At 44.6% G+C, this 26,762-nt stretch overlaps 1 protein-coding gene across 3 annotated transcripts in view; it reads right to left on the reverse strand.

Moving 5' to 3' along the window:
* Positions 1-26,762, reverse strand: part of Thsd4 (thrombospondin type 1 domain containing 4) — a 537,636-nt gene that overhangs the window by 501,384 nt on the left and 9,490 nt on the right. For all 3 annotated transcript variants that reach the window (XM_063246801.1, XM_063246800.1, XM_063246799.1), the window contains exon 2: positions 13,274-13,371. Coding sequence is in view for 2 of the 3 variants with exons in the window: in XM_063246799.1 (XP_063102869.1) it covers positions 13,274-13,371 (98 nt within the window). In the remaining variant the exon portion in view is untranslated. The remainder of the gene's footprint in view (positions 1-13,273; positions 13,372-26,762) is intronic.

Here is a 26,762-nt window from a genome sequence, read left to right on the forward strand (position 1 = left end):
AGTCGAGCAAGGGCCCCTGGCACTTGGGGCAGAAAGACTGGTGCCTGACCCTCCTCTAAAATCCCTATGGCCAGCAGCTGGCTCAAATATCCAGGAGGACAGAACAGGGTGGCTGGCGGTGGGGAGAGGGGTTCTGGATTTCTAGAGTACAGAGAGGAGGAGGAGTTGCTTCCCTGTGGACTTTGTGCTTGGGGCCCTGCACTTAGGGGATCTGGAAAGATTGTGAGGTGACCCCTAAGAAGTGGACAGGCGGCAGATGGCTGTGGTAGAAGAGCTGGGCGTGAGGTGATGAAGGGGTCAGCCAGCTCCTGCATGACACACACAGGACAGCAAGGTGATGCCCCGCCCAGGCCCTGAGAGAGGGCCGAAGGGGGAGGACCTGGACTCCAGACCTTTGCCACCTGAGGACACCAGCACCATAGGACAACAGCCACTGGCCCCACTGATTCTCTGCCTGGTGCTTTCATTCGGCTCTGCTCCTGGAGGAGTTAACCTGCCAGGAGAAATGGGCGAGGAGGGAAGGGGGGGTTCAAAGAAACTAGCTGAGCCCCAACGTCCCCACTGCCGGAGTCCAAAGGTAGGCCAGGGCAAGCTCAGGGAAGGAAAGCTTGAGAATGGGATGCATGGGAGACAAAGATGTTTTTATCTGGTGAGACTTTCTCTCTACTGTTCTTACAGACAGAAAAAACATTCCTAACAATAGACCATGAAGCCAGGTGGTAGCACATGCCTGTCATCACAACAGTCAGGAGGCTGAGGCAAGAGGATTGCTATGAGTCTGGGGCCAGCCTGGGCTACATAGTGAGACTCTGGCTGAGAGAGACAGAGAGACAGAGAGAGAGAGACAGAGAGAGAGAGAGACAGAGACAGAGACAGACAGAGACAGAGAAAGACAGAGAGACAAGGAGGGAGAACATCATCATAGTGAAAAGAATGGAAATTTGTAACTTGAAGATTTAGATCAGTGTGGTTCAATAGATTTTCTATGATGCTAGACATGCTTTGTCTCTACTGTCACATTCACAGTCACAGAAAGTGGCACAGGTGACGGTGCTGCCATAAGTAATGTAGATTATTCCAAAAATCGTTTACTAAAAGGAACTAAGAACCTCAAACTCCTCTCTCTCTCTCTCAACTTTTTAAAAAAATTTTATTTAAGGAGAAAAAAAACAGAAAAAGGATACAAGTTATACAGAATTTCAGAAAAAATAAACAGTAGGAAATCACTAGTTGATATATTACATATTGTCATCTTAGAAATAGTTGTTCAAGTTACAAAATGAAAGCATATAAAGTGGACATTCAAACAGTGAGACTGCAAACAGTTCTGTTCAATGATCCAACAAAAACTCAGTAATATGGTTATCTATCTTATACACTTAAATATACATGCAGTTATATCCTTTAGAGCACTTTCTTTTCCTCTCTTTTGTACAATGACAATTACACATTTTGGGTTTTATTACTCCCACAGTTCTTATTACTTTTTTTGAAGACAGTAAAACCAAATGTGACATAACAAACCAGAGTCAGTCACATCAAAAGGATGGACATAATACATAATGTAAAAACAAAATACAAGGTGATCAACAATGGTTACCATAATGCCTCTTGCTATCTTAAAAGGAACTGCCTATATCATCAGTTATAATAAAATTGAACAAAACAGTAAAGAACAAAACCAATAAAACCAAACATTGGAGACATTACAGGACTTCAAAAGAAAATAATAGTCAAACAGAATGGGCATCATAATGAATCTTATTGTCTTCACAGTTGTTGCCTATACTTTCGAACTTGGTATTATCAAGCAAAACAGAATAGAGGAAAATCAGTCAAAACAAGATGGTGAGAGCAATACAGGGCTTCAAATCAAGTTAATAGGAAATCAAAGTGGTTACTATAATGTATCCTGCTATTTTTTATTTTTCCCTTAATTAAAAAGATAAAAATAAAAAAGTAAATAATAAAAAAAGGAGACTGAGATAAAAGAGGGCATAACAACAAAATAGCACCTGTCAAAACATAACCATTTAAGCAAAATAGTGTTTTACCACAAGATATCCATAAAAGTGGTTACCATAGTATCTCTTTCCTTGAAGTCTTTGAGTATAACTTCATGTACTGTAGCATCAAACATATCAAGAGAATGTAAAATCACTCATGAGGATGACAGTATAACAGGGTATTTAGAATCAACTAACAGAAAATGAACAATGGTTTCTGTAAAATCTCCTTGTCTATAAAAGTTTCTGTTTATATTATCACATATAGTAAAATCCAATAAGATAAAACATGTTAAGACTGATGGAGACAGCACAACAAAAGCTTGATGGGACTTCAAAACAAGATGATATTAAATCAGCACTAGCTATTATGATGTCTTGTTTTCTCCAAAATGGCTGTTCATACCAACCAACCTTCTCTGCCTCATTTCTGTTGAGCTCTTTTTCTGTCATTAGTTGTCAGTTTGTCTTCTTCATTTCACTTTCTGCTTCATTCATTGTGGCCTCTCTGCCACTGTTTCTGGAATCTTGGTATTTTTCATTTTTAGAATATCCTGCAGTATTCTCTGTAGAGTTGAGTTGGTGGTTGCAAATTCCCTTAGTTCCTTTTTATCCTGGAAGCACCTTGTTTTTCCATCAATTTCTAGGGACAGTTGTGCAGGATATATCAATCTTGGCTGGAGGTTATTATCTTTCAAAGCTTGAATTATTTCCCCCCACGCTCTTCGTGATTTGATGGTTTGTGCCGAGAAGTCTGCTGTAATTCTGATGGGTGTTCCCTTGTAAGTAATCTGTTTCTTGTCTTTGACGGCTTTTAATATTCTGTTCTTATATTGGATTTCTGGAATTTTGATTATTATTCTGCCTGGGTGTAGCTCTGTTTAGGTTGTAGGTGGCTGGGGTCCTGTATGCCTCATACATCTGAGTATCTTTATCTTTTGCTAAATTAGGAAAATTCTCCTGGATTATTTCTGTGAATAGCCTTTGTAGTTCATTTGTTTGAGTCCCTACTTCTTCTTTTACGTTCTTAATTCTTAAGTTATAGATCCTCTTATCATCTTCTAGCTTTGTATTATTCCTGTTTGTTTCCTTGTTATTTTTAAGAAGTTTTTCATGTCATGCTCCCACTTTACAAATCTGTCCTCCAGTTCAGTTAATCTATCCTTTGTTTCTTTCAAGCTGTTATCCCAGCTTTCAATAGTTTTTAGTTTCCTGGTAATCTCTTTAACCTGCTTCACATATTCTATGTTTTCTCTATTTTATCCATCAAACAATTCTCCCCTTTTTTTCTGTTCTTCCATTCCACCATCTGTTTTTTCTTGAGCGGTGCTTAGTGTTTCTCTAACTATTCTACTTATATCTTGCCTTACTTCATTAAATAATAATATTGCATGTTTTCTGTCCTCATTCTCCTTTGCATTTACCTTTCCTGGATCAGTGTTCTCAGGACTGGGGACTGAGGATCCTTTCTTGTTGCTCCCTCTTCCCATACTTTTTGTTCCTTCCATACAAGTGTATATAGGAGGCCCAGTTTCTTTCTTTGTCAGCTACAGTTTGTTTGAATCCGCCGGCTATGTGTTCCCACCCACAGCAGTGTACTAGGGAGACACAGACCTGGGCAGCCTCTGCTGGGCCTGCCCCTCTAGGTCTAACTACTGAAGGCTTCACTGTTAGGGTGCACCACCAGGTATTGGGACCTGGTTTGGGCTAGTCTACTGGGTCTTAGTCCAGGCCAGTGTCACCCAGGCCAAGCGCTCCTCACCAATCCCACTTGAGGGGGAATATGCGACTGAAGTCACTGCAGCGTCCTGTTCCGGCTAGTCTGCCCGGTCCCAGAATGTCCTCCAAGAGCCTCCTAGTCTATGGAAGAGTACCCATTCCTCTCACTCACTGCAGGTCGATTCAGGGCTCCCTGCCAGTCCTGCTCTCAATTCCTCTGTTCGCCGATTCCGCTCTCAGAGCTTCCACGCGTCTCTCTCCCTGTTGTGCTGATTTGGACGCAGCTGCGGCAGCAGGAAATTCAAATCTCGGCTTCCAGAGGTGCAGATTCCAGCTTCCACGCTGAGATTTTATCTGTCCCTATTATAGCACCGGGATTGCATTTCCAGTTGGTTTCTCTCTCAGCTTAGTTCATTCCTGGGTCGGCAGGGTATATCTCCCCTTGCTTAGGACTCCTCACACTGCATCATTCCTGGATTCTATGCTGGCAATCTCAGAGAGCCTCCATAGCTGCTGTTATCTATCCGCCATGTTCTCCCAGAAGTTCTCAACTTTTTAATACTTGATTTTTTTTTCAGTACTGGGAATTGAACCCTGGACCTTCACACTGAGCTACATCCTCAACCCTTTTTATTATTTTATTTTGAGGCAGGGTCCCACTAAGTCACTAAGTTGCCCGGGCAACCCTCCTGCCTCAGCCTCCCAAAGTGCTGGGCTTATAAGAGTGCACCATGACACTCAGCAGGAGTTTTCAACTCTTAAAATAAAACCCTGCCCTAACCTGCAACAACTGAGACAAACCACGCAGGTCATCATCCAATGACAAGGCGGGGATCTGACAGTCTGGGTCTCTAGATAGACAGTGGTGGGTGAAAGATGTTTTTCCAGTTGTGGTCCTGCTAGATCCAGGGTTTCCTCTAAAACTTCCTCCAAGAGCAAGTGGGAGAGCATGTGGGCATGTGTGACCTTCAGCATATCACCTCCTGCCCTGTGCCTCAATCACCCCATCTGTAACCACCTGTAACCACCTCTGCCTCCCTCGAGTGAGCAAACCCATGAAGAACCTGTACCGAAAACTTGAATCATTTGTAACACACTGCTGTTTATTCACTTAAAAAGAAAACCAGATAGGTGTGGTTTCACTTAAAAAACAAACAGTAGCCCCATAAACATGCTACACCTCAGCGCTCCAAACTCTTGGCACACACAGAAGCCACAGATTTGTACAGTAATTGAGTAGCTTTGTAAAACCACTGAGCTGGAGTTGCGGCCCACAGGGAGAGGATGCCAGCAGGAGTGAGCATGGAAGACCCCCAAAGAAAGGAGAGTTTTAGATTTCTCAGATCAGAGGACTTGTGATCCAAGCCCCCTGTCTCTCCTGAGGTCTCTGTCCTAGATCAGACTGTTTCTTGTTCTCTCCTGTGCCACAGCTTTGTCTGTTTAAATTTCTTTCCCTCCCTATTTACTAAGATGTGAGATCAGGGAGTTGAATTTGTCACTACCTTTATGGACCATAAACTGTATTTCTGAATTTCTGCGGACACCCTTCTCTGCCCACAAAAATCTCTGCCACAGATTGACATGAGGAATAGCAGCAAAAATGTTTGCCACTACCTCTGATTGGCAAAGACGCTACCCAGGTTACATTTACATGTTGAGATCCTTCCTTTCTTTATCTAGATGGACCCTAGAGATACCCAAGTACACAGGATACTTGGGCAAATTCACTGTGGAATAAAATCTTAAGTTATTAAATGGGCTCTGCTCTGAACAGAATAAAATAAATTCCCCCAGAGGAAAATTATTCTTTGGGTTACAATAACAGCAGCCAGAGCAATATATAACCCCAGGGGCCCAGAGACACTGCCAGGCTCAAGGTTTCCCAGCCCTGCCCTGCAGAGTCGTGGCTGCCACACCCGGCTGGCACATACCTTGCTAATTGCTAGCGTGTCATGTTGCCCACACCCCCTGAAAACACCATGTCAGTGGAGCCCAAATCTGTGTTCTCCTGACCCAACTTGAAATTACATGGCTGAGATGCTGGGAGTGCATGTGTGCATCCATGTGTGCAGTGCGTGTGTTATTGCACTTGGACAGTTTGCTTTGGCAACAGGCTCCCAACTTGCAGCATTTTGACAGATTGAAGGCTACCAGGGCCTTGGCAAACAAATCACCCACTCCCTTCCAAACTGTGGGGGAAGCCACATTCCTGCCAAGACTTTCAATTCACCTTGCGTCCAAAAGACCCAGTGCTTCACACCAATCAAAACCATAAAAATTTTAATATATATATATGTATATAGCATATGCAGTGTATACACTTCTGTCCTAGAGTTTAAGCACTCTATCATTTCAGTTCTTCATGTAGAAAGTAATGCTCATTGAAATTTGCTACAAGATTTACATCACTGAACTAGGGCTTTGACCTTCTGTATTTGCCTTGGCCAACTCGCTCGGCCCCCAGCCCCAAACCCACCGGTCCTCAACTCCAGCCAGTGCGGACCGTGTCACAGCCACTGTGTGCCTCAGCCTCCCTCTGACACCCTGGAGCTTATCAACTATCAAAACAAGGGAAACAGGGGAGGAGGAAACATTCCTTTTCTTCTTCACGTAATACAACTCCAGAGATATTTTAGGAGCAACCTGATCACTAATGAAATTATCCCGACCTCAGCGGAGCATGGCACAGATCTCGGCATTGGAGTGAAATCCTCACTTAGTGCATCTGAAGGAAACTTTCTGCTATGCATGCATTTTACCAAGTTCCGCTCAGCCTCTGCCTCTGCTGACAGCACTTGAATACTCACAGCAAAGGAGGAACCAGGTATGACCAAGTCTACCTAATTGAGACTGGATGGCTCTCATTGAGCTCAACATTCACAAGCAGGCTTTCATTTATTCTTCACAGCTACTCCATCAGACACTATTAGTATGCCCATTTTTCAGAAGGGGAAGTTGAGGATAAAGAGGCTGCCATTTACTGAATAGCATGCATTTTAAGGAGAACTTTAGCTTAGACTTTAACTGCTGTACTCTGGGACCTCACTAGGACACAACATTATTATTATTTCTTCTTCTTCTTCTTCTTCTTCTTCTTCTTCTTCTTCTTCTTCCTCTTCCTCTTCCTCCTCCTCCTCTTCTTCCTCTTCCTCCTCCTCCTCCTCCTCCTCCTCCTCTTTCTCCTTCTCCTTCTCCCACCCCCTCCTCCTACTTCTCCTTTTCAACCAAGCATCTGCATTGTGACACAACTGTTTCTTCCCCAGTCTGTATGAAGTTGTGCTTTTGCAGTCTTTTATTTTCTTTCATTTTTTGGTAGGAATTCTCAGAACATAAGGCAGACACAATAAAACCTCATGTATCTGGTCTCAGTAAAGGATATTCTAAGTTTCAAAATAAATGAGATCAGTCAGGTAAATCCCAAACTTCTTTTTTAATGCACTGTATTTATTTTCCTGCTCTCTTTACAGAGTATCCTATGCTTCAGCACCTTTCTGAGCTCGGTTCGGGGCTCCAGGATGGACTGGACTTGCACTGTCCGGAGCTGCTCTTTGGTGCACAGGTGGTTTTTGGACATAACTGGACAAGGCAGGAGACCCCAAGACACCCAGGGATTTGTGAACGCAGGTGTCACTCTGTTGTCCCCTTTTTTCCCATCCTGGGTGTTGCTTCTTGTCCACTACTGATGCTCCTGCAGCCCCTTAGCTCTGTTCCCTCTGGTCTGCAGGGCCTGGTTACCCTGCACCTAACCTTGCTGCATCCAAACAAGACCAAACTGGCTTTGGGAAAATGCTTGCCTGGATAAAACTTTCACTTTACAAACACAGACGTAGAGGCACCTATTCTAATCATGTATTGGCTTTGGTTACTTATTCCCAGGCTCTCAACACTCATAGCCTTTGTGTGTCCTGCCTTGGGACCTCTGGAAGTGTGAGGTGTCCTGTCCTGGCAGAGCTTGCTAAGCCACTGCAGCCCTGCTGCCTCCCTTGGTCAGTGGTAGGTTTCTCCAGGAAAGGGTTTCTGTGTGCCTTGGTGGCTGGCAGAACAGTCAGCATCATTTTGATCTATCTTCTGGGCTGAAAGGGATCAAGATAATAAAAGTATGGAAGGATAGAATGATGTGAAAGGGAAAAAGAAGAAAGAGAGGGAGAGGGGCAATATCAGTGCCTGGAGAAATCAAAGGGATGCTGTGCCGGGGACACTTTTTATTAAGAAAGTGTTAAGGGCATCCCAGGATTGCTGGAAAAGTAGAAAGAATTGGAGAAAGGCAGACAATGCTAAGAAAAAATCTTTTGTAAACTGGAGCTCCTAGCCCTCCCTAATCCTGGGGGAGTGTAGTCTGCTTTAACATGGGGCATAAAACCTACCTGGGGAGAGAAAAATGGGGAGTTGGCAACCCCACCAGCACACCTTGATTTCATTCGATCTGTTGTGGTACAGAATGTTCTAGAAAAACGCCCCAGTCGAGTACTGAGTGATGAAGACAGCATCCAGGTACAGGGCTGTGCCAGGCATGAAGAAAAATCAATACCGGCTGGACGCTCGCCATCATTTTATAAGTAGGAGTTTGTCAGGGCATTGCTCCAGAGATCTGTCTGATTTCCTCCTAGCTCCGAGCCTCCCATTCCGATGGCTTCCATCAGAATCCCATGGATGGGCCCTAGACATTGTACTGGGGCATTTCTCACGTCACCCATGTCCCCATCCTGTGTATGCTGGCTGCCTGAGCTTTGTAATTTCACAGCATATTCAGATAGTACACAAACCCACACATACTGACAAACTGGCCCGGGAAGGAAGAGGACTTGTTAGTTGAGTGCTGTAGAAAGATTCAATAGAGGCAGGCAGCCAAGGGGGAAATTTGCTGGCATATTAGGTGTGGATGAGACAACCAAATGATTAGAGGCACTAATAAAAAAATCTAGAACTGCTCTGTGCTCAGTTTCCTTTGCAAATGTCTTGAAATTCTCACCCTGCTTTCAAGAAACCCAAGTGGAAACCTCAGACAGTATATACGGGTGTGGTTTGCGCAAGAAAGACAATCAGGGCTGTGTGCCTTGCAGACAAGGCTTTGGCTGCTCATCAAACAATTGGCGAGTGAATATACACGTGTTTTAAGTTAAAAATGGACTGTTAAAGGTGTGTGTGTGTGTCATTCGTATGGGTTTCCATGCTGCAACCTACTTTTGCAATTAAACTAGTTAATCATCAGGAAACACACATGTTAACTTTCTTTAATTTAAAAGGTAATTATTAATGTATTCATTCAGCATTTAACACATTTATTATCAACTGAGTAGCGCATTGTGTGCCAGCTGCACAAATCCTGCTTTATTAATACCCCCATGTCCCATGCTTCTGACCCAGGCCAGGACTGCTCCTTGCATTCCTTCTCCCTGCCCAAGCACTCCCTCCTCTTTCCATCACTACCTTCCTCCTTCTCCCCATTTCTTGATCACTGGCGAAGGAACACTGGTTGGCCCCACAGCTCTTCCAATTATCACATCTTGCTCTGCCCTTAGGTAAGGTTTCACTTCCCCTAACTGATCACACCTCAAATATCAATATCTTCAATTTTCTCTCTCACACATCAAACCCATTTTCTCAGCTCATTTCTCTCTTGCTTTCTGTCTTCCACTTCTCTATTCCCATTCCCTCCTTCCCTTTTGGTTATGTTTCTAAGTTGACCGGCATTAAAGTAATAACATTTTACTGAGTATATATCAAGGAAAGGAAAAACTTTAAGTTTTCAAAGGCAAAAACCAGACACTTAACCTAAGGCCATCAACAGTAAAACTCTTAAAATGATCCAGAACTCTCTTTCTTCCAAAGATCTGTAAAAATCACCAACTCACTCGGTAATCGCTCTAATTACATCTATTATTTCTTCAAAAACTACCGTTCAAAACTACCAATCGCCAAATCAGTTTTATTTCCTGCCATTTTTGCCACCTCTTTGGCATTTAATGGTTTTGTTTTCTTCCATGTTTTCACTGGAAACATAAAATAGTCAGCTCCACTGAAGCCAGCTGAGAGGCAGTGAAGAGAAGCTGACTTTGCAGCCAGGAGCTCCTCCTGGTTGGCGGAGTTAGGTAGCCCTGTTTGTAGTGAGAAAATTGTGTTGCCTTTCAATCAGTCACTGAACAAACAAACAGAGGCTCAACGGTGCCCTCGAGAAAGAAAAGCGTATGACTTGGAGAAAGTCTTTATGAAGTGTAAACACTTCTGTATCATTTAGTACCATTTCCTCTCTAATTTGTCACAGATGACAAACATTTCATCAAGCTTGGGTCTACCCTTTGGTCTAAACAGGTTTTAGAAGCCATGAATTTTTCATGGCTCCCTGAGTTTATCCAAGACTTAACAACCTGCTAACTGGCTTGTAGAGAGTTAAAATCTTCGTGCCTTTTTCTGCTTCATGCCTATTTCTGAGTTTGCTGGGCTCCTTTATTATTAGGCTGCTCAGGCAGCCACTGAGCGAGGCAGAGGTGCTCTTACTGAGGTAACACTCAGGGCTTCACTTTCTCTTTTAGTGAGAGGGGAGCTGGCTCTCTGATCCTCGACAGCTAGGCAAAAACAATAAGAGATTTTTAGACTATCTCTGCATATCGGAATTGTGAATCTCCTTAAATGTTTTTATTTTTTTCCACTCAGGGAATTTCTTGGCAGCTAACGTCTCATTGCAACCTGCTTTTTCTATACATAGAAAAATTCTGCAGCTTTTCCAATTGATCTTTACGAGTTTGGTTGCATTGATAAGTATTAGAAATCTCTTGGTAGGTGTGTGTTTCTCATCTCCCAATTTTGTCGAAGACCTCTTACTCTTAAAAGCAATCATGCCCTCTTTCCCCAGAACATTCTGCGAAGCATTTAAAGACAAGGGAGTCAGAGCCTTTTTATCATTTGTTTGTTTGTATCTGGTTAAAATATATTTACGTAGCCCTAAAAAGAGACGCGAAAGGGTTCCTGTGTGTTTGGTTTATGAAGAAGGTGATTTGGTGGAAATGTCCAGTTGAGATGTAGCATAGAAAAACCCACTCTATGCTCCCCACTTCCTCTCTGCAGCCCTGATCCGTCCTGCTGAGCAACCCCATTCAAACCATCCCCTCTGCAAGACCCTGTGGCTGGAGAGGCGTCTAGACTCCGGAACTCTGCCACCAGGGGAACAAGGCCGCACTCAGCTTTCTGTTACTCCCACCCTGCTACTGGCCCAGGCTGTGGCGATCTCTCTATAACAAGGCACAGCTTGGAGGGGAGCCCACCAGGTGCCCCCTCAAAGAGAGCTGTCCCCACTACCACCACCATACGCTGTGCTCAGGCCACGAAGAAGGAGGTTAACTGTAGGAACATCGGTTCCAGTTTCAGGACATAAAGGACAACACTGCCTACTTCCCGTGCAGCCCGGCTGGCCACAAATTTTGGGGATCCTCAAGCGTTCTTGGGAGCCTTTTTGACAACAGCCAGGTTTACACCGTCTTTTAGCCTATGCTTGCTCTTTCTGATTCAGTTCCGTATCTGTGACCTTCTTTGTGCCCACTGGGTACTAGGGCTGTCATACACTGTGGTCCTCAAGTGACCCAGGGATCCAGCTGCTTTTCTCACCGTCCTGTGCTGCTGCAGCAAGCAGCACTCCAGGGCTTCCACAAACTAGATGTACTTTGGAACAGCTAGTGCTATTTTGTGCTTTGAAATATCTTCTCAAATTTTTGAAACAGTGGCTTAAAAGTCCACAGATGATCATTTATATTAGATATCAAATATTCACCCTGAAGAGAGCCCCAAACATTAACCCCAACTGTCGATGGTTAAATATCATGCAGACCTCAGAATGAAGATTTTCCTGTCTCTCTGGTCATATCTGACACGCGTGTAACGGTGTATTGATGAAGATGTTTGTGGTTCTCTGTGACTATGTATTTCAGTCCTGCACAAGTCTGCTCCCACAAGATTACAGAAGCCATGATGTATAAAAACACACACCAGCACTACACTCAATGAAATGCCAGGCACAGGCCCAACAGCATCTGTTTAGTGAATGCTCCAGCCTGGTCAGACCATTGTATATGGCAGAGTCATAATGACACGCTGTAGGCCTCTGTGTTGTAAGTTTTAGGCATTTGAAGCTTACATGTAGTTATGGGAAAGAAAGACAATAAGATATTCTTCATGATTCAACTTTGAAACAGCAGGTTCTTCTGCTTTCCCTTCTGTTCTGATTGTGAGTTCATATCTTTAAAGACCTTCCCAAGATTGCAAGGTAAAGTTCATCATTGCAAGGTAAATTTTGTTTCACAGTTTTGGAAAAGAGGGCCACATCTGTGTCTGTGCAGAATTGTTATCAGGTGCGACAATTCAATTCTTACCTGGATAGATAAGGATTGTCTCAAACTAGTGTAGCTAAAAGACGTGCAAATAAACAAGCTGCTGAGGCAGAGGTTGAAGCTATCATCCCAAAGTCCTCAGTTCAAACTTTGGTGTTTATCACAACTCACTCAATGATCTCATAGGGTGTAAATATTATACATTTGAACTTACGGTAAATTTATATTCAATACTACCATTGCTTAGTTTATGTATTGAGATTTTATAGAATTTTGACCAAGGAATTTTTAAAAACCTGTCGGCTTCTGAAATGTCTGAGGGGTAACAGGCATGGTGGTGCATACTCATAATCCTAGCACTCAGGAGGCAGAGGCAGGAGGCTTGCTTCAAGTTCCTGACTAGTCGGGGCGACATAGTGAGTTCAAGTCCATCTTGAAGTTATTTAAATAAATACATACATACACATATAAATATGGACTGGGGATTTAACTCAGCAGCACAAGCATCTGCCTGGTATGCATGAGTTTGCTCCCCAGTACCAAGAAATGAAAGAAAGAAAGAGAAAGATAGATTAGTCTGAGGAGCAGGTGACAACCCTGACTTTAAGTTCTTTGACCACTGAGTTACTGAACTACATAATAGGAATAATAGCTCTTGATTGACTTATAACACAAGCTTGGATCAAATTTTAAAATGCGGGTGAAAGTCACAGAAGTTCTGAGCAGGAGGGACTAGAGAGAAGCAACATCTTTTAGTAACCCCAGCTGATTAAGGCGAGATCAATGGGGGTGATAACGAATATTTTAAAATATTCTTCAAAACTGTTATATAAACCATAGTAAATACCCAGGGAGCTAGTACTATTTTTAGTTTTAAAAAATGTCTTTTGGTCAAGGTCTAAAGAAGGTCTCCCAGAAACTAGCAGAGATTGGCATAAAATACAAGCTGTCTGGGTCCCTCCCTTTCCACAGCACGGAGCTCCTGGGCCTGGCAAACTCTCGTACAATTCTACAAAGACACCAATGGGATGCATGCCCTGAAAACCAATCACTCTAAGAAACTGTACAACAAATACAAATACCAAATTCCATATTCTGCCGTGTGTTTTTTTGCATTGTTTTTTTCCTGCCATGCTGGGGCTCATACTCGGGTGGTCTCACTAAACAAGTGCTCTACCATTAAGCTGTGTCCCCACCTCCCACTTTGTTTTTAAGAGGTTCTTCACTTACCCAAGAAAGCCCACGAAACGAGAGGCCATGATGCCACCGGGCCAGACTAAGGCAAGGGCTCCTGGGAACGTTCTGCAGGTGGGAGTGGCGTTCAACCCCTACAGAAACAAACAACGTTATTTTTAGCATCACTTGCTTAGGCATATGCTACAGTCCAAGCAGACCAACAGACCAGAAGTGAAAAAAAAAAAAAGACACTAAAACAAAAATGGCACTGGCCAGCTATGGTATTATGGTATTGCATAGGAACATGAGGTGACAAGTTTCTAGAACATTCATTCAGCACAGTACCTGACCCACAAAAGACAGTCAGTGCGTTATTTTCAGGATGATTACCCATGACTCCAAGCTGACAGGGGAATTGGCATTAGGCGAAACAGCACTACAAATCCAGCTCCCTCCGTTCCAGATTACTTAACCCCAGAAAGTCATTGCATGTGCACATACAGTACCTCAGTTTCCCCAGTGGTGCCTTGTGGGAACAATACTTTAACATTAAAAAGAAAGGAAGTCCTCATATAACAGGTACGACAACATGAATGAAACTTGGAAGCATTATACACTGACAAAGAAGCCAGACACAAAAAGGCAGACTTCATATGATTTCATTCTGATAACCAGAATAGGTGAGCCTATAGAGACAGGGCAGACTTCTGGCTGCTAGGGGTTAGGGGAGGCGTTAATGAAAAGATTCAGTACTTCTTCCTGGAGTGACAAAAATGATCCAAAATTAATACTGATGATTGCATGATGCTGTGAATGTACTAAAAAACACTGAATTGCAGTGGTATCTTGGTTCACAAGCTTACCTTTGTTCCATGATTTTGGAAAAGAGGGCCACATCTGCGTCTGTGCAGGAAAGATGGGCATGATCATGTTTGTTAACCAATGTAGTGTTTACAAATGTTAAGGATTAAGAACTGATGATCAACTTAACGCCAGCTGGATTATATCAGCATGGCACTGAGCGAAGATGCTCCACCTGAGGAAAGTTGCCAGCATATATAAAGAGGTGGAGAAGGAGGAGGTGGTTGAGGCGTTGAGGCATTGTGGGTTCTCCTACAAGTACTGTTTGAGTCTTAGATTCTCTTGGAGAAGCTTTGGTCTTCACATTGAGCATTGCTTCCTGGCTCCAGAGGGGAAGACATGTGCTGCCTGGTCTCCAGGATGAACTCGTCACGCTGCTTCCTGGCATGTACCCGACTGTGCTTGTCATTGGAGGAGCTCGATGGCTCCGTGTCACCGAGGATGACTGTGGTGCCTCTCAGGACAGCCCTGGTCTTTGTTGTGAGTGTGACTTCTCGGCTCCAGCATAAAACCCTCATCCCACCAGCACAGCTCCTTCACCCCGCTGGCATGGACTTTCTGGCTTCCACCACTGACCTTTGGCCTTCCCAGCACGGATCCGTAAAAGAGACTGGTGCGAGTCCTTCTTGTGGGCTCTGGACCTCCAGTTAGACTCATGGGAGGCATTGTCCTGAGCTCTGGGGTTTTTATGTGGACTCATGTGGGACACTGCTGTGGGATTTAGGCTCTTGACTAAATATTCTATGTCTTCGGTGTTGCAGATAGAGTTCCTGCATTTTCTTGTGTTAATGCCCGGTGACCATTATAAAAATATTATAAACCCCATGTCCTGATTCTAATTGTTCTCTGCACAGCCCCTAACTACAACAGCAAACAAAAGCAAAATTTTGCCAAAGGCTTTGCTTGCTAACCAAATTGTACAGTAATGCTTCAGTTCATGAATGCTTCTGTTTGTGAACAATTTTCCTCCAAACAGTATTGGGCAAAAGTTTGCTTCCTTTAGAGAATTCTGCATTAGGTGACAAACTTGAATACTGCCATTTTCCCCAGAATCATGGAACGAGTTAAGTTCCTGAACCAAGGTACCCCTGAGTATGGCACATTGATGGAATGTACAGCATATGGGTTGTATCTCAATAAAACTGCTTTTAAAAGTACTGCTTAGGGCAGTACTGGCTCACTGTACAGCACCTGTCTAGCATACACAAGGCCCTAAGTTTGATCCCCTACACTACACACACAAACACCTGCCATGGGTCATTGTGAAGACTAAATCAGGAACATATCACAAAGTGACCATCGGCTATTGGTAGTGCCAACGACATGCATGTGACAGAAGACCGAGCATACTGAAAGTCTGCTATCACAGTAAAAGTAGGTAAGCAAAGCCCTTTGCCTGCAAATAGCTCTTTGCTCAGACACCACCACTAAACAATCTCTAAAAATCATCAAGCCAGCCAATGGGCTCAAAGGCAAATTATAAATAGCATCGCAAAGCCGGGGATGGGCAGTTTGGCTGCACTGCAATGGAACCTGAGAATGAAGCAAGCCCAGCCCCGACTCCTCCAGCTTCTCCTCGCAGGGAAGACAAATCATGAAGCTGGGCTGCACAGTGTGCCAGGACCCCTCTCCCAAAGCCAGGTTCCTAAGATCACTGATTTTTGCCTTCTTCCCAGGACTTTGGGGTGGGGAGAGAAACTGCAAGGATTTACACAAAAACAGTTCTGAGTATCAGACAGGTCCATTCACAGGGGAAGGAAAAATATCCAAATTTTTAAAAGTTACCAACAGCTCTTTCTGGGAGTGTTAAGAAAATAAAGCCTCTTAACTGTAATCACCCCTAATTAGCCATCAGCAACTCATGAAATTACTCATAGTACTAAGACCCTCACATTCTTGGCTCTTGGACAAAGTTACACTGAGATCTACCAGGAAGAGGGCCAGCAAGTGCAAATTGGAACAGTTAAGACTTCTCTGAATCCAGGCGTGGTCTTCTTGCTCTTGGCTGCAGAGCAGGTGGGCACAAAATCAGGGGGGCTTGGAAGTCAGAAAACGCCTTTGAAAAGATCCTACCACTGGCTAATCCATAGCCATTCGCTCAATAGGAATATGCTCAGGTCCCCTGCAGAGGCCTGGGACTTAAGACATCGGTGCAGCTTTACTATCCACCCAAGCTGGGTTAGACTTAGGGATGTGGACCATGGGGTTGGTGGTGCTGTCCAGAACAACATGGGTTAAGTGTGTTCACTCAGACCGGAAGTGTAAAGTAAGCTGGTTCAGGAGAAGCAGAATTGCTCTCCAGGGCTGGCCTGGCACTGCCAAGGAAGATGGGACCTCAAACCAGGCCTTGGCCCAAGCAGGTTCTAAAGGAGGAGTCCAGACCGGCTGGAAAGAGTGTGCATGCTGCCATCTGAAAGACCTGCAAGTGAGACCAACTCCCCCATTTATTCACCAATTATCCTGCCTTTCAGTGTTCTCCTCTGTAAAATAGGGGGAGACTATCGCTACCTTATAGGGTTGTGTGAGTGTTAAACATTTACAGAGACCGTGTAACCTAGGTGCTGGATGGGTAGGTTTGGGACTTACCAAGGATGCAAAAGACCTATACATGTTTAGCATATGGGTCCCATAGAAAGCTAAAGATGAACTTATGGTAAGAGCCATGAAAGAAAGTTCCAGGTGCTGCGGATATTTGCCCTGGGCAGAAGTCAGAGAAGATCCCTTTGAGGCAGAGACCTCTATCTACACTGGGCTTGAGGGGTGAGAAGGAGTTGGCAGGGTGAGGAGGGCAAAGAGAACACCCCAGACAGAGGGGACTGTGCAGGTGAAGGCGCAGGAGAAAAGGGGGTGAAGGAAGCAAGATGGCAGAAGCCATCAATAAAAGGAGCTGACTTCTGAGCAGGAAAGTCCCCAGCGCACGGTGACATTAGCTGAGAGGGCAAGGGAGGGAGGTGTTCAAAGTGACCGCCGCAGCCTCCCAATTTCTGATAGACAGAGGTAGAAAAGGAAAGTGTTCACGGAACTTTCCTGGCTTTGTCAGGAAAGAAAGGACGATGTAAAAGGAAGAAGGGCCGGGGTGGACCGTGGTCTGCAGAGGGGCAGCTGCCTCAGCAAGTCTAAAGCATCGGCCACAAAACAAGCTATCCAAACAGCTGGGAGACACATTTCAGCTGCCGTGGATGCCACCAACGTTGTCTGTATTATGCCTTCATATATTTGCAGATAGTAAACCATGATGATTAGCAAGTATTTAAAATATGGTCTTTCATCTTTATCTCATCCTTGCAAAATTTATATTTGGGTATGTTTTTATGTGGTCACACAGTACACTGACAGGTAAAAATTGAAAAATAACCAATGTATATACTCCAGTTGTGAACACAGATACATTTTACTGATGTAAAAAATGTTGAACAATCAGTGCAAAAAAAAAAAGTTTTTTTTTTCTGAAAGCCACTGCTCTATTGCAGATTGTTATTTTTAACACAAAATATGGCTAAGGGGCTTGCTTGGGAAAAAGTACCAGCCTCACCATTTTCTTTTCTCTTTTATAAATATAAAAACTAATTTTTTCATTAGTATATGTTTACATCAAAATCTACATTCATGGTGAGAAACTGTTATATACACATACTGTAACTTAGCCTTTTGCTTCCTCTTCCCCATTTCTACAAAATCTACCTCACTCATTTTTAATTTCTATACTTTATTCATATGGTGGGCTCTTCATATAAGAGAAATCATACAATATTTAACTTTCTGTGTCTAATTTATTTCACTTAACATTATGACATCAAGGTGCATCCATTTTTCTACAGATGACTCCCATTTATCCTTCGTAATGAATAGTATTCCATTGCATGTAAATACTGTATATTCTTTATCCACTCATCTGTGGATGGACATATGGACTGCTTCCAGGATTTAGCTATTTTGATTTGTGCTACTACAAACTTGGGTTCGCATGGATCACTGAAATAAGTCTTTAACTCTTTCACAAAGATCCCCCAAAGCTGGGTCAAATGAAATCTCTAGTTTTAGTTTTGTGAGAAGTCTCTCTACTGACTTCCACAGTGGTTGTACTAGTTTACCTTTCCACCAACAACGCAGAAAGGTACCTTTCTGCCCTCACCCTCACCAGCTTTCCTTGTTTTTTTAAGGCTGTGACAATGGCCATTCTTTCTGAAGATGGAATCTCAGTATTGTTTTGATTTGGGTTTCCGGAAGAGCCGAAGATGCTAAACATCTTTTATGTATCTAGCAGCCATTTGTATTTCTTCTTTCAAAAAAGGTCTATTCATTCATTCAGTTGTCCATTTCTCTACTGGGTCATTTTGCATGGAAGGTCTAATTTTTTTTGAGTTCTTTATGTATTCTAGATGTCAGCCTGCTGTCCTAGGAAGAGCTGGCAAAGCTTTTCTGCATTCTGTAGGCTGTCCCTTCACTCTGCTGTTTGTTTCTTTCCTCTGCAGACTTTTAAGTCAACATAATCCAATTCATTGATTTTTGGTGCTAGTTTATGCCATTGGCGTTCTGTTCTGAAAGTCCTTGCCTATACCTATGTGTTCAAAATTTTTACCTATTTTGCTTTCCAGGAGATTCAGAATTTCAGTTTTTATACCTCGGTCTCTGACCCATTTTGATTTTATTTTAACACAGGATGAGGGCATGAGTCTGGATCCACGCTTCTGCGTGTGGGTGCCCAGTTTCCCCAGCACCACTCTGCCACTTTCCTGACATTCATTTGGGCTGAGTCACTGCTGCTCTCCGAACTGAGGCTCACCACCTGCGGGTCAGTCATGAAATTCATCTCATGGGCAGTGATCGGCATTTTTAAAAGCAGCAGAATAGATGCAGAAGTGGAGAAATGCCAGGATCTGTCCTGGAGGGTATGGATTTCTTCCTGATGCTCACAGTCAGAGAATTCAAAGCTCTGTCTTGGGAAGACCAGATACAGCAGAAGGTTACAACTGTGACTGTGGGGAATAAAACGAGAACATGAGGCAAGGAGGGACATGGTAAACGGCTATTTTCTGGAAGTCCACATGGCAGCCGTGTGCTAAGCAGATTGAGTACACAGGATTTCCATGAGGTTGAGGGGGCGTTTTGAGGGTTCCTACTATGGATTTATAACCACGACAGTGAATGAAACTTGAACAATCCAGTTTCTGTTAGAACACATGCTCCCTGGATGGTGGTGGTCCCAGCTTCTCCCCATCCCACTGAGATGCTGTGGAAAGTCACCCGAGTTGGTTCAGCTGCAGTCCCCACATCTATGAGGCCTCGAGTTTCAGGATGAAGGGGACTAAGCCAGGGTGGGGAATGGCTCTCTGACCCCAGAAATCAGCTGAGTACCTTTCCTGCACCTTCCCTTCAAAGCCTGTGGGAGCTGCTGGGAGCCCCCACCTGTGGTGGACCACACCTGAGTTGCCCTCTGGAGTCCAGGTCCCAGAGGCCACTCCAGGCCCTTACACTACCCGCTCATCTCTCCTTCCTGCCCACGCACATGCCTGGGAATCTCACAGTGTACAGCAACCACCCAGACAAACAAAAGCACTGGTCCCTGGGGAAGGAAGTGACTCACCACAAAGACTGAGGGCCAGAAAGTTTAGAAGGAAGTAGCTGCAGTCTAAATCCAGGCCCCAGCCATAAGGGGCAATAAGGAGCAGAGAGAAGTTCTCAGAACCTGCCTGCCTCCCCATGACAGCTGCCCTGAGGGCCCCAACCCTCCCAGCTGGGCATGAATATCGCCCTATCTCATTTCCACCAGCATCCCCAACCTGCCTCCCTGCCCCGCCATCATCTTCTCCTCAGGGAATCCTGAATCATCCTTTGCAGGGCCACTTCCACCCTCTACTTGTCCCTCTGGCTGTGTGTACACAAAAGCACCAGGATGTCAGCTCCCATCATGGGGGGGGGGGGGGACAGGAACTTTGTCCCTTCTCATTAGGAAAGTGGAAGATTCAGAAATCAACTTTCACAAAGCACTGGAGATAAGACATAGGACTGGTAAAATCAAGGCCACAAAGTAAGCTGGAGCCAAGGAACAGAGATTTGCTCAAGGCATGAGATTGGGAAAGATAATGATTCAGTAGGCAGAAGGCTTCTGGAGTTTTAACACAACAAACAACTAAAACAAAAACCCCCCAGGAACTTGTATGCTTGGAAATGATTAAACTCAGTATGCAGATAAGGGTACAGCATGAATGACCCGGCTGGGGACAGAGCATCCAACGGTATACCCTGAGCCACCAGAGAAGCAGTCTGGGAAGGGCAACTAAGGAGGAGGGACAAGGACAAGCCGGTCCTGCACTGTGCTGAGGCAGGGGGCATCCAGGACAAGGATGGGCAGTGTCCCTAAAGTCCCAATTGAGAAAACATGGTGGATGGCAGAGTTTTGTCAGCCAAGAAAAACAGTTAAAAAGCAAGAGGCAGGAAATGGGTCTTGTTCCTTCATTTCCATAGTAACACAGAAAAGATTATCCAGAGGAGGTGAGAAGAGTAAGAGGGAAGGAGGGAAATGCTTTAAATGGTCATCATTGCCAGCACAGTGGACCAGACAGCCAGCCAACCATCAGAGTACAGGACAAAGAGATGAGAGTATCTTCTCTTAATAGACACTGGGCAATTGGTCCCTTCACCCACCCCTCACTGGTAAAAAGCTTCTCAGTGGAAAAGAAAAAGATGCTTCTTTAAAGATGCTTCAGTCATCTTTAAAAATTCCTTATCTGTCACCTTACACAATCCCTGGGATGGGGAGGGCAGGCAACAAAAACTGGATGGATGGATGGATGGATGGATGGATGGATACATGGATGGACAGATGGATGGATGGGAAAATGGATGGATGAATGGATACACAGATGGGCGGATGGATGGATGGATAATGGATAACATGTGTCTCTTGTAGATTTGCACCTCCAAGAAAGCAAGGATCTTGTCTGGTTTCTCCATAACTACTCCTGTGTGTGCTCAATAAATACCTACAGGGAGCCCTAGAGAGGGAATGGAGAACTAATGCATAGATGCAAGCTGTCTCGGTGCAAGGTGCAACCTCCCAAGCTCCCTGGTGGTAGCCATCGGTTTGCACCACTCTCTCAGGAAATCCTGCCCAAAGCCAAGGGGGATGCAGGGCAGCAGACCTTGAAGCCCTGGACCTGGTCGCATCCCCAGCCTCGTGCCTTAGGGAGACAGCCAGAGGATGGTTTCCTCAACATGTTTTAGCTTCTGGCCTATTCTCCTGCATCTCACAGGGCCCACCCTTTTCCTGCTGTCATATTCAACAGCCTCGCAACCAGCCCTTCCCATGGAGCCCGCAGCCCGGCTAGCTTGGCCGAGCAAGAAAACCCACAGAATCTGAGTTAGGAAAAAACAAAATGGTAAGATCTCTTCAAATTTTCTGGCTACTTGCAAGCAAACACATTACTGGGGGGCTTTGTTACTCATTAAGGAAAAGCCCTGGCTTCTTCTTCCTCACCTGGAGGAATTAGGTAATCAGCACAGATTAGCTAAGGATTCAATGCAAATTGCATCATTTTCACAGTCATTAACATGGGAGCCTTAGATTTGTTTTCAATCCTAAAATAAAAGGTTTCCCAGGTAACTAAGGAAACTATTCAAGGGCAGCAATATCAGGCAGGCAAGATATTTAAAATAAATGAGCCATTTGTTCCTGTCTCTGTACCAAGTTGGTTTTTCAACTTTAGATGACACGGTACTGCGGATTAAAGGGGTTGGAGTGAAGTAAAAGGCTTTCTCCTCCCAAATATGACTTAGTCATTTGATTTACAGCAGTAACATTTCTTCAGCATAAGTGGCATACTCAGAACTCTGCAGCCTTGCAACTGTTCCAGGGTATCACTGAGATTTGTGTTCTTTTCTCCCTCAAATTCTTATTATATTTCCAGTGTCAGCTCGGAGCCTGAGGTACAGAGGGCACTCTGGTAGGGCAGAAAAGCCCCCATAAGGCTTCCCACAGGGGATGGCCTCTTCAAAGCAGGATTGTGCGGTGTCTCCAAGACATCGTTACCCAGTCCAAGATCTGAAGAGCAACTTTGCTCCATTGGAACTGCTATTTCTGAAGTCCCCAGAACAGAGTGTATTCTTTGTCCCACCGATAAAGCCTCTATCACCCCAACGAACAACCCCAGTGGATGGATCTGACCTGGGAATCCAGGGCGCCTGGAGCTCGGCCTCCTCCCCACCAGCCTCAGCCTCTCCCAGCATCCTCTGCCAAGAGCAGGTTATGATCCCCGGAAAGTGATCAGACAGTCACAGCTAAGCTAGCCCTGGAAACTCTGGTGTTCTCGTGGGCTACCTGGGGGTCATCACCCATCTTATTCCAAAACCAAAGTGTTCTCCAGCCCCCTTGGCCAAAGGATAATGGCCATGGGACAAAAGATAGTATTGGCTCAGGCCACCTTTCCTTCCTTCTGAAAGGTCTTTGCGTGTCTTCCTTTCCTTATGATACAAAGTGCATATCCTGCTACCTACACACAACCTCTTTCACCTCCAGCAAACCCTTCTGTACATCTGTGTGCACGTGTGTGTGTGTGTGTGTGTGTGTGTGAAGGAAAGAGGGTGTGCCAGCTGCATTAACCGTAAAAGAACAAACTCACAGAGAGCAAGTACTATATATCCATTCACCAAATACACATAGATTGTTTTCAAACGGAATGATTCAACCCAAAATCTTAATAAGTACTGGATGAAATAAACATCACTTACTGCAAACTTCATTTGCAATGAAGTATTAACTCTCCTAGACTGGTAGATATTTAGGCAAAGTGTGATAACTACTGTAAAAAAAATCCCCCCCCCAGTGGCTTAGCACAATAAAAGAGATTTTGTTCGACTCCTTGTCTTATGTCAAGGACACTGTACCTAGTCACACAGGGACCCAGTCTCTTTCCATCTGTGTCTCAGGCCTCAGAGCCTTGGCTGGATGTTTCCACCCAGGGAACAAACAGGGCATGCCTGGAGGCCTAGTTGGGTTCCAGAGCTTTAATCCTAGCACTGGGGAGGCTGAGACAGGAGGATAGGGGAATTGTGAGTTTGAGGCCAGCCTGGGCTCTATAGCAAAGTAACTACAGGCCAGGCTGGACTTAGTGAGGCCCTATCTCAAAAACCAAACAAGGTCAGATATGATAGTGCTTGCCTATAATCTCAGCACTCTAAAGCCTGAGGCAGGAAGATCATTGTGAGTTCAAGGCCAGCCTGGGCTACTTAGTGGGCTCAAAACCAGTCTGGACTACATAGCAGGACACCGTCTCAAAAAACAAGCCAACAACAACAAAAGTAAAAGAAAACACAGAAGATCAAGCTAGCAACTCCACGAAGTAGTTTAAATCCCTGCTGCTCATGTTCTATCCACCAGCTTAGTCCTACAGCAATACTGCCCTGCAGAGGAAAGAGGGCAGAAGACTCCCAGGAAGCAAGATGTCATTTTGTGCCCACAATTCAAAGGTGACTAAACGGACATGCAAATGATTAAGGTTGCAGCACAAGATATCATGACTAATTAGGAGCAAAAGCCAGGACTAGGAATTTCAAAAAGTAACACGTATTAAGGAGAATAATATGGGACAGGTTGTGCTAAACATGTTCCAAACACTGTTTTAACTGATTCTCGAGACCCTATGGAGCTGGTGCTATCATTATTCTGTTTTATAGCAAAGGAAACTAGGGCTACAAACAGTAGGGCCACAAGCCCAGGGTTGCACAACTAACAAGTGGCAACAGCATAATTTGAACCCAGGTTGCCTTGATTGCTGAATGGCTTGTCTTGGTGCTACCCTGTATCAGTGCATGGGTCTCCTGACATGAGGCATCAAAGGTGCATTTCCGAAGAGCTGCTGGCTCCGTTCGCCTGATGCTCGGCATACAGGCTGCAGCCCAGGCTCCAGTCATGGGACGTGTGTGTGAGTCGTGTTCTGCTCCGCTCATCCTGGAGAGCTCTGGCCTGGGGTCCAGGATACTTCTGGAGCCCCCTTGCATTTGCCCCTCCAGAATGCACCCTGGTGCAGGCAGCAGCAGCCACCACATATCAGGCAGCGAGGCGTTTCGCCCTTGCTGCTTTTGAGTGTCGGGGGAAAAGATTTGCCTTTTTCTACTCTGCTGTTCGGCTGCTTCTGAGTTTGAGTTCTGTCGTTATTTTTTTAAGTGATAGAAATCTAGTCAATGATCTGTAGCAAGTGCTGCTGTGCATTGTATGTGGAAAGGCCCTGGAGAGGCCTGCAGAATGGAGGAGAAACCCAGCAAATTGCTCTCGTGTCCTTGACACAATTCCATGAGGTACCGGCAGTTTCAGGTCAAGCTGAAGTCAGGTGCGTGTGCTGATTAAAAGATCATGATAGCACAGATCAACCCTCATGGAAATGTTTCCACGGAGCTCCAGAGAGGGGTCATCAGGGTCAAAGGGCACCCAGGGGTCAAGGAAGACAACAGAGGCAACAGGGCCTGGAAAGAACCAAGCTGTCTCTAGGCCCTCTTCCTTGAAATCACACAAATCTACTGTCCTTCTGTCCCTGGACCCAAACCAGTCTAGAGAAACGTCAGAACGGCACAGCCCTCACTAATGAATGCGGTGCCCTGGCTCATGACCCTTGCAAGGCCAGCATCTCAGCACTGCCCTCCTGTCTTCTGCCGATGCATCCAAGCAGAATGAGGGGATCTGCCACCAGCTTCACCGAGCTTGTCCCCAGGTGAAGAAGCCACAGAGCTTCTGCAGGCCTCTGGGATCCCTTCTCCCTGGGCCGTAGGCCCAACCGCTAGCCAGAGAGTTTTCCTCTCTGCTCCCAGATAACCTTTCTTTTCATGCCATTTCCTTCAGTCTCGCCCCAAGCAGCATCCAGACAAATGCAGTGAGTGTCAGGAAAACATGGAACAAAACTTCAATGAAATGTCATCCCTCACGTGTCAGAATGGCTGTTATCAGGAGACTAGAGATAAGCAGCATTGCAGCCGGATGTGGAGAAAAGGGAACCCTTGCAGGCTGCTCACAGGAATGTAGTCAGCACACCCAAACAGAATTACTGCCTGACCCGACGATCCTCCGGTGGGCATAAATGCAAAAGACTTGTATTCAGTTCGTCCCAGAAATGTGAGCACCTGTGCGTTCACTGCTGCATTCCCCACGACGACCAAGTCAGGAGTCCAGTGAAGTACACTGAGGGATAAAAATAGAAAATGTGGCTCACGTACCCCATGGAGTACTAACCAGCCTAAAAAAATAAAGAGTCTTGTGATTTGCAGAAGCACCCATGGAACTGGAGAATATTATACTAAGTGTAATAGCCCAGGCCTGGAAAGACAAATACATATTTTCACTCTAGGTGGAATCTCCAACAATTGAACTCACAGACACAGAGAACAGCATGGTGGTTATGGATGCTGTGGGGAGGGCCCTCGGGAGATGAAGCCAAAGGGCACAAAGCCTCAGGCAGGGAGAAAAGCTTTAAATCTACTCTCTCACACAGTAAGTATAATTACTGATGGTATATGGCACACTTTACAATTGCCAAGAGAGTAAATATCAGATTTCTTACTACAAACAGTGGCATTGGACAGGAAAGATTATTAATGAGTTTAAGTCATAGTCTACACAGTATCAAAAATGAAAAAAGTACCTTAAATGTTGAAATTTTTTAAAATGTGACAGTAGAAAACACATCATTATCAGTCCCCCTCAGAATACTCCCTGTCACTTCAAGCACACTGGTCCCATCAGTCTCTCCAGTTTCTGGAGCAGCCCTGCAGGCCTCCTGGTATGTGTCCACTGCTGCCAGTGAGTACCACCCTCGAGGAGTGTAGGTAGGCTTGGGGTGTCCTTCTCTACCTTATTTGCCAGATCTGGCACCGAGTAACTCCCGGCTCTTCCCCAAAGTCAGAATGACCGTGAAAAGTCAACGTTTTGACCTGACTCAGGACGTGGAGGCACCCATGACTGTACAACTAAAAACAGGAAGGAAGACTTCCAGAACTGCTTCAGAAAGTAGCAAGAACAACGGGTTAAGTGTGCTTGAAGAGATGGTGAGGATTTTGAGGGCAATTCATGGCAACGCGTCTTTCACAGTAATGAATTTTTTATTTAAGCACACATATTTTTTGATCACACCTAGTATTCATAAATTATAACTTCATTTTGTAACTCATAAGTTGGTATAAGTTGTTAGTTTACGATGAATTTTCTTTTAAATATTTTTTTTTCTTTTTTCTGGAATGAGGGATCGAACTCATGACCACCTGCTTGCAAGACAGGTGCTTATGCCACTGAGCTAAATCCCCAGCCTCTCTTTTAAATATTTAAAAAGAAAATTTCCAGGTCTAGGGATACTGCTCAGTGGTAGAGTGCTGACCCAGCATATATGAGGTGCTGGGTCCAATCCTCAGTACCAAAAATCAATCAGTCAGTCAGTCAGTAAGACCCATCTGCTGATATTTTTTCTATTTTTTCTATTTTTCTATTTGCTTCAAGTATATTCGTAATTGCTCACTGAAGTAGTCATATTACGATGGCAGTTTTTAAACCTTTGTCAGAAAATTCTCACATCTCTGTCATCTCGGTATTGGCCTCCACTGTTTGCCTCTTTTCATGCAGTTTGGAGAGCTTCCTGTTTTCCTGTGATGACAGACTTTGTACAGATACCTGGACATTTTAGGTGTCTTATAGGTACTTAGATGG

This window comes from Cavia porcellus, unplaced genomic scaffold, assembly GCF_034190915.1.
Source record: "Cavia porcellus strain 051 isolate PalLab524CR breed Dunkin Hartley unplaced genomic scaffold, mCavPor4.1 scaffold_4, whole genome shotgun sequence".
Lineage (NCBI taxonomy): Eukaryota > Metazoa > Chordata > Mammalia > Rodentia > Caviidae > Cavia > Cavia porcellus.